Below are 12,760 nucleotides of genomic sequence, written 5' to 3'. Positions count from 1 at the left end.
ACAGACGTAATCTCATTTCCTTACACAGGGGATAGGATGAGAACTGTGACACCAGCAGACAGAGTTAACTGGGGTTGGGTGTTGAAGCAAGAGAACAAGTGAACCGGGTCCCTGAAGAGAATGGTAACTGAGCAGATGGTCTGGATAACAGCATCAGTGAGGGTGCGTAAGACATGCTTGCCCACCTCACAATTCTGCCTCCGCCCGGGCATAGCATAGCGTAGTGGTGAGGTGTGTGTGCTCCTGTGCCACGGTGCCTGGCTCCATCCCTTCCTGGTTGTGAGATCTTACGCAAGTTATCTAACATCTCCCTGCCTCAGCTTCCTATGTCTAGTATGAGGATAATAGCAACTCCCTCATAGGAGTGTTGTTATGATTAAATGAGATAAAACTTAGAACGGTGCTTAATCAGTGCCTTATACTGTTATACAATGCTCTTTAAATTTTTTAGTGTTTTATGTGTGTGTTCATGGTATATGCATGTATAATTTATATAATTCTCTTTTATATTTCTTAGGATTGTATCCCATGGTCCATTTAAACCCATACACTTTCTCTGATAGAGACACAAGAGATATGTTGCTCTTACTTTGCTTCCTTAAAAGCTTATGAATGAAAATTACGCTTCAGAACACTTCTCATTTTTCTGGTCTGGATCACAATCTTATTCTACTTACTTACCTTTTCAGGCTGCATCAACTTCTTAGGAGCAATGCATGTTTTAAGTTGCCTCCCTGCTGTGTAAAGTGGTACCTCCTCTATGTGTCCTAAAATGGTCTCTTTTATGCCTCAGGAAGTTCGCTTTGGTTCTAGTTTTCTGGAATTCGATTAAGTCTGTATTTATTTTAGCCGTGCCCGTAGTGATTTTATTGATTTCAATGACACTCCTTCTTAACACTCATTTTTTTTGTTCTGAAAGTCCTAGTGTTTTGATTATATCCAGTCTATGATCTTGGTCATTTAGTTCCCTTTTTCTGGTTCTTCTTTAGTTCTACTCAGAGTCCATCACAGGGGAGTCCTGTCCTGATGCAAAGCTGCGCTTCGGCTATGGGTAAAAGGCATACTCAGAATGTCATAGAGCATTTTCTACACAATATTATTTCAGATAGAAGAACCACTTATAAGCCCACCACCCCCTCTGAATAACCACTTCCACTGTCTACATGCACTTAAAAAAAAATGACATAACCTATGCAGAGTAATTACAAATAAGGTTAAGGAAACATTGGCCCAAAAGTGCATTGCCCCTGAAATTGTGTATGTTTGAAGTCATTTTCAATGCACAGCAAGGGGTGTGCTCGATCCACCTTTATGTTCCATGTAAATTTGTTTTATTTTTGATAACGAAGCCTGGAGAAATAATTCCTGAAGCATCATAACAGCGTTGACTGACAGCTCCGTAAGTGCTGTCTCTTTTATAGCAAATATAACTGACAGCTTGTAGGCAAAGAGCACATGTAGATGGATTGGGTTCACATTGAACACAGTGGGGGAAAACTAAAGAAGATATTTGTCCTATTTGTATTTATTAAAATTCAATTAATATGGTAAAATATATGCATCTTGGGAGAATAGATTTACTTGTAAGCTGAGACAGATTCTGTCTTTAAACTGTTATAGAAGTTTGATATATACCAATTATATACTAAAATTACCTCTCATAAATATTTTTAAGCTGCAGTGAAACTTACATTACTCATTTTCTTACTCCGTGTATATGGTTTACTTAGCCAGGAGTGGTCTAGATAATTAGAGACTTTTCAAGTTGTAGATTTAAATTCCACTCAAGTTATCTTTTGTGGGCACCTGCCTGTGTAGAATAAGTTAAAAATCTGGTCACATTAAAAAAAGAATCTTGCAACGCCCCAAAGAGCTGAATGCAGGGACTCAAACAGATAGCAGGAGGTTTTACTTCCTCACTAGACAGACCTCTCTGTAGGGCTGTCTCATGACATGACATCTGAGTTCCCCAGAGTGGGTGCTTTGAAAGAGAGAGCAAGCAGGAAGCCACAGTACCATTTGTGACTAGTATCCAAAGTCTATTTATCAGAGACAGATCATTAAATCTAGCTCACATTCAAGGGGAGGGGCTACGCCTCTTAAAAGAGAGGAGTACCAAAAAATTGTGGGCATTTTAAAAACCACTACACTGGGTGTATTCCTAAGACTGCTGTAAGAAAGTATCATGAACTGGGCAGCTTAAACAACAGAAATTTATTGTCTCACAGTTCTGGAGGCTGCAAGTCCAAGGTCATGGCGTCCGTAGGGCTGGTTTCTTTTGAGGCCTGTGAGGGAGAATTTGCTACAGATCTCTTTCCTTGCTTCTGGTAGCCTCAGTTGTTCCACGGTTTGTAGATGGCCATCTTGTGCTGTGTCTTTACCTTGTCTTCTCTCTGTGTGTTGTCTCTATATCAAAATTTCCTTTTTTACAAGTACTGTTGTCATAGTGGATTAGGACCCACCCTAATGACCTCATTTTCACCTGACTACCTCTATAAAGACTTTATTTCCAAATAAGGTCACATTATGAGGTACTGGGGGGAAGACTTCAACATCTTTTGTGGGGCACACAATTCAACCCACAATTCAATCAGGTAATATTGATGCTCCTGCTGTGGGTACCACGCTTTTAAGAACCTCTGGTCTAATCCATCCCCTGGTTACACTGATGAGAAATGTAGGTTTTTCCATAAGCTAAATGAGCCACCAAAGGTCAAAGAGCGAGTCTGTGGAGGGCTCAGATGAGAACTCCGATTTCTTGATCCACATTTAATGCACTTTCCATGAACCACAGTGTTTGGTCACCTTTGCCCACAGTTCTCTGAAGATTTCAGTTCTCTGTGGAACCCTTTAAGCCTCCGTGTTTTTTCTAGGCTAAGATTTGCCACATTGATCCACAAAGCCCTGCAGTTCCAGGGATGCTTTCTAGAAATCCTTCAGAGGAGTGTGTGTGAGTTTTCTGGGGACCACATCATTCAGCATTTAAGCTATATACACTGGGTAGGAGAAGAGAGAGAGTAGGGGATGAAGAGGAGATAATAAAGGAGAGAGGAGTAAGAAAATGAGATAAGAGAAATATAGGAAAAAGAAATAACAACTTACTAATTTACACTCCCACCATAGCCTGCCACATCTTTCAGTGTGAATCAGGGTGGGATGGGAGATGAAAATCACCTCTTCCTCTCATATGCATCTATAACATATTTTTAGAAATTAAAGAATAATAATAAAATGAACACCTGTATATCCACCAGTCATCTAAAGACTAGAACATTGGCAGGAGCATTGACGCCCCTGTGTGTCCTGCTCAGGGCATCCTTCTCCCTTCTCTCTGGGGTATTTACTATCCTGAAATTTGTGTGTACTATTCTCTTGCTTTTCTTTATGGCTTTACTACATGGGGATAAACCCTTAAACAATACCTTGCTTAGTTTTACCTGTTTTTGAACTTTATGTAAATAGAATCATACTATGTACGCATATGCGACTTTCTATTTTTCCCTCCACCTGTGAAATTCATCCATATTCGTATGTGTAGGCATGGTTCATTCTTTGTCATGGCCGTATGGTGCTCTCTTATCCATCAATCTTTCTACCAATAGACAGGTTTTTTTATTGTTACAAAAAAAATTGATGCTGTGAACATTCTTATACATGTCTCCTGGTACATGAATTTCTGCACAGTGCATACCTAGGAAAGTGACTGATAGATTGTAGGGTGTGATCATCTTAACTTTAGATCATTGATTAGTTGGTTGGTTTCAGGAGGGCTATACTAACTTCTACTCGTGCCAGCAGCATCTAACGGTTCCTGCTATCTCACATCTTAGCAACACTTGGTGGTGTTAGTCCAACATTTTGACTCTCCTAATGTTTACCTTACAAGCCAACTTTAGAACCAAACCTTCACGTTAGACATGACCCCACTATATTGGACTCTATGATCCTGGTACATAGGATGCCTGATGCTTCTGACATAACAGGTGCTCAGTAAATAAGAGAAAAATTAAATGAATCTAAACCTTAGTTGTTTGGTAAACTTACAGATTTTTTATCATATTTTAAATGTTTATCAGAACATTCCTGATTCCAATCTTTCCTTCTGTCTCCAAATTATGTACCCAATGTCAACCTATAGTGGTGTATTTGTTCTTAAACTTAAGGGCTACACAGGAAATTTAATGCAGCAGTCGAAGTGTTGTCCCTGGAGGTGAGAAATGCTTTTCTATAGTCTGGTAAAAGATGGTTAACATGAATTTTAGAGAAAAAAAAATAAAAGAAAAAACCTCCACAATTACTAACTCTAATTTCAGTACTTAGTTCTTATATGCTCCATGTCATTTTTAAAAAATGGTATAAATTTTGCTTTTATATGCTTATTTGATTGTTTTCTGTGAGACTAAATTTCCCCAATTAAATTTTTTTTTCTTTTTTTTTTTTTACAATTTGTAGGAACTGCTGTTTAAAAGCAACTGTTTTAACGAGCTATAAAGTCTTGGTTCCCAAATGCTAGTTCATGGACCGCTGCCAATTTCTGATGCAAGTTTCACTAGCCTAAAAGGTAATAAGAAGAACAGCAGAGTGAGCTTTTCGCACAACTAAATGCATTCCGTTTGAAGGACCACTCTTTATTCTGAGATTATGTCCTTTCTACCCTTTTAATGTTAAAATGTTCTGCGTTTTAAGAGAGGATGGTGACAAGTAGATGACATTTATTTGCTTGATGACTTTGACCTCAGATTTTGTGTATGTGTGTATTTGTGTTTTAATTTTATTGATCCTTCAAATCTAAATATTTGGAAACCGTTTCAGTGAAGTTCACTACATCATTTAATATGTATCTCGTAGAAGGCATCCCGGAAGTTACTGTGAGGAGCACAGAAGTCTCAGAAAGCAAGGCACACTCATCTCTATTCAATACCTACTTATTTAGTTCTGATCGGGTTTCAAGTAAGGCTTAGTACTAACACTATGGAGAGTGACGTGCAAAGATGAGTACGAACCGGTGTTTCGTCCTCACTGGTTTACAGTTCAGCCTGCGCATCATACAGTTAAGAAACAACGTCACAGGGAGTGCCATGGAACCTAGAGTGGCTTGGCACTTGCTGGAGGAGTGAGGAGACCCTGAACCCTGAAAAATGTGGAAAGGTGGAGAGGATGGAAAACCTCCTAGGAAGGCAGGCAGACGGGAACCAAGGCTTGGACCGCATTCTTGGGTGAGCGAGGAGAGGAGTGGCCGCGCTGGAGTGCGGTGAAGACGGAATGGAAAGGGAGGTGCGGGCGGGCTGCGAGCGTTCCGCAGGTCAGGGAGAACCAGCTCGAGGTGCAGCACTGGACACGGCAAGGGAGGAGTGGTTAAACAGCTATGTGAAAGTCCTATCAAAGAGACCTGCACAGCGACCGAATCCAAGCGGCGCAGAAGAGCAAAGACATCAAGCCGCGGGACCCACTACCGGGTCAATGCACGCCAGGGGCGGAGTCGGACACGCCCCCTTGCTCGCGCACCCAATCAGCGACGAGCCGCCTCGGGCCGCAGGAGCCGCCCCCTGCCTCAAACCTTCGGGCAAGTCCTTCTTCCCAACAGCCTCGGGCATCCGACGCCCATTGCGCCTGCGCAGGCCCCAGGCTCCGCCCCTTCTCCCTCCCGCCCGCGTCTCCCATTACCAATATGGCGGCTCCCTGTGTGTCCTGCGGGAAAGCTGTTTCCTACCGCTTCTTTCTTGGGGCTAGGGTTAGTCTTGCCCGAGAACAAGGCCTCTGGAAAGCCGCGGCTGCTGAGGTGCAGACAGGTACCGCATCCCAGGTAAGCCCGGGAGAAGTGGAAGTGCTGGTCTCTGTAGCGCGAGCATGTGGAGCCGGCGCCGCCACCTACCCTGGCGTCTCGCGTGCTCTCAGACGGGGACCCTAGGGTCTCAGGTATTTAGTAGAGGTCTGAGGTTGAGAGGAGGAGTGGGTATTGCCTTGCAGCGGCTTCCGGAGTAGTTTTCGCAGGACGCACTCCGGGGGGAGGACGGAACTACGGCGACCGCTCCCTTGACTTGTCTGCCAGGCTGGGAGAGGCCGGTGCCGAGGTGTGTCGAGGTGCGGTTCTCCGCGGGCCTCGCGGTCCACAGGGGAGGCGGGCCGGAGCGGTTGATTGGGAACTGCACTCGTGCGGTGGCCTGGAGGACTTAATGGACCAGGTCGCACAGTGGAGAGAATAAATAGAGACTTTTTAAAAGTGTTTTACATCTGTGCAGTTTCCATTTTCTTAATTTTCCCAATATTTTGTCTTTGGAGAGATGGAGACCAGAACTTGTTTCATTTAATCCTGAGGGCAGTGGGAAGCCAAGAGTCCAGTTTTACAGCTGATTGCATGATGACGCGTCTCACTGACATGGGACCTCGGGAGGAGGAACAAGATTTGAGAGAGAAGAAGTTTAGTTTTGGATACAATTGCATTTGTTATACAGTTATGGTTGAGATGTCCAAGCAGAAGTTTCCAGTAGGCCCGTAGAGAGGCACGTCTGTAGTTCAAGAAGAGAACTGGTTTACAAGCCATCTGTTGCTTTGTAGATGGTGATAAATTAGATCCCCTAGGGAGGGTGTACTGACTGAGAAATAAGCAAAGGGACAGGGCCCTGAAGGACAGTCAAGAAAGAGGAGCCCCCAGGAGATTGAGAATGAGCTGCCAAAGAACTAGGGGGAAAACCAGACAGTGTGGTGTCATGGAAAACCGGAGAATATTTCCAGGAGGGAAAGTGATAAACAGTACCAAATATTGTAAAGAAGTCAAATACTATGATCTAAAACTATATCGAAAAAAGGAATACTATCTTTTTTGCGTCTTACTTCTTTTATATTTTAACCCAAATCAACCATACCCTCCATTCATTTATCCATCAAACATTTGTTTTTATTGGAATATGCTGGAAGTTTTTATTTTTTCATGCATCTCTTTTGAGTATATCCTTCCTGTATGCACATAATTATCTATAAAAGGGACTGTGGCACACAGAGTGTTGTTATTGTTGACACTAAGTGTGTGTGTGTGTGTGTGTTGGGGGAATAGTTGCTAACTTTCTCTGCCTCCCTTGAACTCTCCAACCTATGTGTTTTTCTGTCTTTCTCTATGTTCTTTTAATCATATATAAGCATGCATGCATATGCATGCTTTCCAAAAAATAGATCCTGTTCTACTTTTTGCTTCTCTAACTTACGTACATAGTAGAAATCCCTGCAAGTCACCTGCTAGGTATCTAGCTGCTGCATGATATTCTATGGTATGAATGTATCAAAGTTAATTTAACAAAGGTCATTTGCTTTGTTTCCATTTTGTTCCCACTAATAAAGTGTTCAGTAAACATCTTGGTATAACTCTTAGGTACTTATGCTTCTATTTCTGTAGGAGAGAGTTCCAGTTTTGAGGTTATTGCTGCAAAAGATGTCTATCATTTTAATAGGTGTGTGGCTTTTTTTGGGGGTGAGGAAGATTGGCCCTAAGCTAATGTCTCTTGCCAATCCTCTTTTTGCTTGAGGAAGATTGGCCCTAAACTAACATCTGTGCCAATCTTCCTCTATTTTGTATGTGGGATGCCTACCACAGCATGGTTTGATCAGCAATATGTCGGTCTGCACCTGGGATCCGAACCTGTGAATCCTGGGCTGCTGAAGCGGGGTGTGTGAACTTAACCACTAAGCCACCAGGCCGGCCCCACCTTTTAATAGCTATTTTTTTTGAGGAAGATTAGCCCTGAGCTAACATCTGCTGCCAAATCCTCCTCTTTTTGCTGAGGAAGACTGGCCCTGAGCTAACATCCATGCCCTCTTCTACTTTATATGTGGGACACCTGCCAGCATGGCTTGCCAAGCGGTGCCATGTCCACACCTGGGATCCAAACTGGTGAACCCTGGGCCACCGAGAAGCGGAACTTACGAACCCAACTGCTGCGCTACTGGGCCAGCCCCTTTAATAGATTTTTAATAGATATTTTTTAGTAGATATTTCCATATAGCTTCCCAAAAAGGCTGAGGCACTTTACTTTCCATCACTGATGTGTGAGCGTGCCCCTTTTCTACCTGCAGTAGGTATTATTTTTTCAATAAGATGACTGAAAGATGATTTCTCCTTGTTACTTTAATTTTCATCTCCCTGACCACTCTTGAAATAAAACTTTTTTTTTCCATATGGTGAATGTTTACTGAACACTTTACTTGAACCAGGCACTGTGAAGTAAACAAATTATAGTCAAGCAAGGAATTACCAAACACTGTCAACCCCTAGCACTCTCAAGGGATGGTCCTGAGATGGCTGAATCCCCAGATTCCTGAATGCCACCACAGCATATATTTTTCCACAACTGGAAGAGTTAACTGACCCCGCCAGACCCTTAGTGACTCCATCCATACAGCTAAAGACATTTATAAAGCGTTTTTTCTGGCACAGAGCTTGTCTGTCTTAAATATTTCTTCACTTCCATCTCCAACATTAATAGTTATATTTCTCTTAGGGGCCATGTCTCATAAAAACCAGAATTTTTAATCACTTCATGAGTGGCTAAAGCACTATGCTTTTTTTTTTTTTAATTTGGATCATAACCCAGTAGTTATGAAATCTCTTCAGAGGTTACAGGCAACTTAAAGAAGGGAGCGGGGGAATACAATAATAATAAGAGGCAAAGTACGTCTCTTACAGGGTAAGTATTTTTGCATTTTACTTATATGTATAAGTGTGCAGTATGTGGTGATATAAACGGTAGCTGTTACTGTTTGTCACAGTTAAAAAAGTTTGAGAATCACTGATGCAACAAGGAAAGAGAAACAAATTTTGTTAAGCTACAACACCTGGGTGCTCAGGTGGGACCCTGACTAGCAGAATTCCTCCTGCATACCAGTGTTGTGGCATAACATATAATTGCAGATATATGAGTGTCCCAGATTTGGGTGGGGGAGGGAATCTTACTTATGAATGGCCAAACTTCTCAGATTATAAACCTGTGGATGTTGGAGATCTACATAACAGTGTACTGGGAGGTTTACAGAGGTAAATACAGAAGAGCGCAGAAGTGCAATGGCTAATTCAAACGAGTGGTAATGGATAGAGCCGTGGGCAGCTTCTCAGAGGAGATGGTTGTCAGGTCTTCAGTAGTAATTAGGAGTTAGAAGAAAAAGAGAGAGATTCTGTTCTAGGACAATGTAATAGGTACACAAGGGACAGAGGTACAGAGTCAGTGGGTTCTGGCAGCAACAAATAATTGATTGTAGCAATTATAATTGGCATAGTATTTGGCGAGAGAATAGTGAGATGGGATTGGACAATTTGGCAGTGTCCAGATTATGATCTCTTTTACTGTGCTAAGGTACTTCAATTTTTTAATCTGTTACAAAAGAAAGTAGTGGATTATTATAAGCAGTTGACAGTCATGATGTCCTATAAAGATTACCCGTGAATCCTCAAATTCTTTATCAATATAACTTAATGTAGGAATGCTAATTTAGTTTTCTGTAGTGTTTATGACTTTAATAATAAGGAAGAGCAGTAGACCAATTTCTATTTTGAAAAGTATTACTACAAAATATCAATAATATGTCGTCTTAATGTTATTTTCTACTGAGCACTTTCTTGGTGCTTAAACTTTTCATTTTTAGTGAACCAATATACCTTTGTTGAATTGGACTGTCTGCCGGAGAAGAAAGATTGATGACGTTTGGTGGCTTAGCCCTTGTATATTTTGGTTTTATTGTACAAACATTGCTGCCTCTGTTTTAAGTATCTGTTCTTTTCATCTCTCGTTTTATAGGCTCCTGAAGATTATAATATCCTAAACTTTATTGATAAATTGCTAAAAAACTGTTTGAAAAACAAATTTGAAAATTGACCTGCATTTGTATCAGATGCTTTATACTGCTTTGTATATTAGTTATGTTTTCTCTCAGATAATTTTTGATAATTTTTTTAAAAAATCCCAGTTTATTAGTAATGGAAAAGAAAACCTCTTGGGTAGGGTAAATTGTTCTCTTTGAGATCTCATCCTGTCCTTTTAAGGATACATTTATTGTGGTCCTCATTGCTTTAATTATGGAAAATACTGGGACATTAAAATTTGATTTTCCTTATGTAGCAGTTTACAAGTTTCTTGTTTAAAGAATGCTTGATAATAGCTGCTACCATTATTCTCATCTCTCTTTTCCTTATAAAACAAGATCAGCAAACTTTCTTGTTGTATGCTTCATTGTTTTTGGGATGATGAATGAATTTGTTATTTGTTGCTGCATAACAAATCCCTCCAAAGTTTAGCAGTTTAAAACAACAGACATTTGTTACCTCACAGTTTCTGTGGTTCAGGATTCCAGGCGCAGGGTCTTCTGGGTCTTCTGCTCAGGGTCTCCCATAAGGCCTCAGTCCGGGTGTTGGCTGTGGCTACAGTCGTCTCAAGGCTGGAGGGTGGAAATCTACCTCCCAGCTTGCTCAGTGTGGGTATCAGCAGAAGGCATTCTTGCAGGCTATTGGGCTGGCCCTTGGCCGGAGGCTGCCTTCCGTTCTGGCCACCTGGGCCTCTGTAGGGCAGCTCATCACATCTGGCTTCAATCTGGTTGGTCAAGAGGGGGTGAAAAGAGGGAAGACAGTCCTTTTGTAACCTATCTCAGAAGTGACATGCTATCACTATAGTAGTGTGCTGTTCATCAGAAGCACGTCACTGTCCAGCTCACACTCAAGGGGCGGGGATTGCACAACTGCGTGAGTACCAGGCTGCAGGATCACTGGGAGCCATCTTGGAAGCTGCCTACAACCCACATAAACTTCTTTTTTTATTATCTATGCATCTCATGTATTTAGGTCTTTCTCCTATAGTTGATTTGTAAACCTCTTGAGAAAAATAGCATAACCTTTGTGTCCCCACTATGGTGCCTAGCCATAGTGCCTCCAGACACTTCTTGATGCTCACTGATCATTTTGTGAATTAAACATGTGAAGAGTTCTTATGTATAGGGATGTGTGGGTGCATATGTGTGTGTATGCACATTTGTGTACATGTGAACACCTGCTATGTTACTTTGTGTCGAATAAGATTAGTAACTTAAATAAGAAAATTGCGTCTTTACCATGTTTCATGTTTTCTTCTCTCAGTATAGCAATGTTCTCGTTTTAACACCTCTCAATTCCACTTTACAATTATTTCTGTTAAAATTTAGTATTTAGCCTGGCTCATAGTAGTTGGGCCATTCAAATTTGTTAAATGAGCTCATAAAATAGTTTACTTTTTAGAATCTTATTATGAAAATAAAGCATATTCAAGCATATGCAAAAATAGAATAATATAATGAACTCCATGTATATGTCAACCAGCTTCAACAATTATTAATATTTTGCCAACCTTGTTTCATTTGTCTCCTTCCTTTTTTTTTCTGGAGGCTTTTAATGTTAATCTTAGACTTTCTATTATTTTACTTATAGATACTTGAATATGCATCTCTGACAGGTAAAGATTTTTTTAGCTTCCATGCCAGTATGAACATATCTAACAGAATGAACAGTAATTTCTTAATATTATCTATTATCCATTCCATGTTCACATTTCTCAACAACAATTTTTTTTGGTGAGGAAGATTGACCCTGAGCTAACAACTGTGCCAGTCTTCCTCTATTTTGTATGTGAGATGCTGCCACAACATGGCTTGATGAGCGATGTGTAGGTCCGTGCCTGGGATTTGAGCTGGTGAACCCTGGGCCGCTGAAGCAGGAACTTAAACCACTACACCACCAGGCCATCCCCCAGCAATAACTTTTTAGAATTGGTTTGTTTAAATCAGGATTCAAACATGGTCCATGTATTTTATTTGATTGATAAGTATGTTAAGTCTCTTAATTTATAACAGTTTGTGGAATGAAGGTAAATGATGAATTTTGCTTAAGTAGTGTAGTAGATTTCCATGTTTGTTTAACCTAGCATCCATTTCCCCTTTATAATGGCACCCCAGTTTTCTCAGCAGCAATGAGTTCTTCCCCAGTGGATACAGTCCAGAGGAACTGTAGTCTGGGGCACCTGACCTGAGGTAGCCCACCAGGTATTTCTCTCCCTTGAGGTCTTGAGCAGGGAGACTAGGGCGGTTGCAGTACCCTTTTATCTTAATGGCCACATTCTGACTTCATTGAACTTGCTGTGGGTCATGGGAGTTGCTACTTTTTAGCTCCAAAGATGCCTTGGACCCTGCCTGCTTCAAGTATAGTCCCGTGGGCTGCTGTTAGCCTTCTAAGAAATGTCCCTTTTGCTTCAGTAAAGCAAAGTCAGTTTCTTTTGCTTGCATCCAGAGACCTCTAGTCGATAAAAGTATAAACTTATTCAGCAAGGTTACTGTAGTCACTCTCTTGGAGTCCTTATATTGTTTCTTGTTATCCATATTTTCTGTAATCTGACTTCAGTCTTTACCTTTTATTCCTCAAAGTTTTTTTTTTTTTTGCCTTTTCTATTCAAATTAGCAGCAGATTCTTCTTTGTTCCATTTTTATCCAGTTGAACAAAAAGGGAACTACTTAATACTCCTGTAATACCATTAAAGTAGTGCGTAGCGGTGGCATTTGGCCAAATTGAGACATCACTGCTCTGTCAGTATGCATCTGCTTCTTTGGCAACCTGCTTGATTGAAATTATAGTTGTCTGACCCTTTATCTTTAAAAAGAAACAAATCTGTCAGGTTGTATCTATAGTATTCCGTGAAAACAAAGTCTGAGGAAGAGTCTCTGTCCTAGCTTTTCAGTTGGAAATAGAGCCTGTAGGACATTT

The 12,760-nt window shown here is 41.0% G+C and overlaps 1 protein-coding gene and 1 long non-coding RNA gene across 3 annotated transcripts in view; one reads left to right on the top strand and one right to left on the bottom strand.

Annotated features, from left to right (window-relative positions):
* The window catches only part of LOC138917803 (uncharacterized), a 77,541-nt gene extending 75,119 nt beyond the window's left edge, over positions 1 to 2,422 (bottom strand). For both annotated transcript variants that reach the window (XR_011426240.1, XR_011426241.1), the window contains exon 1: positions 2,227 to 2,422. This is a non-coding gene — a long non-coding RNA (uncharacterized lncRNA). The remainder of the gene's footprint in view (positions 1 to 2,226) is intronic.
* Positions 1 to 12,760, top strand: part of MRPS9 (mitochondrial ribosomal protein S9) — a 73,310-nt gene that overhangs the window by 1,275 nt on the left and 59,275 nt on the right. The window contains exon 3 of the mRNA XM_001488266.5: positions 4,453 to 5,803. Within this exon, the coding sequence (XP_001488316.1) occupies positions 5,669 to 5,803 (135 nt within the window). The 5' untranslated portion in view covers positions 4,453 to 5,668. The remainder of the gene's footprint in view (positions 1 to 4,452; positions 5,804 to 12,760) is intronic.

This window comes from Equus caballus, chromosome 15 (assembly GCF_041296265.1).
Source record: "Equus caballus isolate H_3958 breed thoroughbred chromosome 15, TB-T2T, whole genome shotgun sequence".
NCBI classification, from domain to species: domain Eukaryota; kingdom Metazoa; phylum Chordata; class Mammalia; order Perissodactyla; family Equidae; genus Equus; species Equus caballus.
Note: the sequence above shows the minus strand (reverse complement) of the source record. Positions and strands in the feature narration are given on the sequence as shown.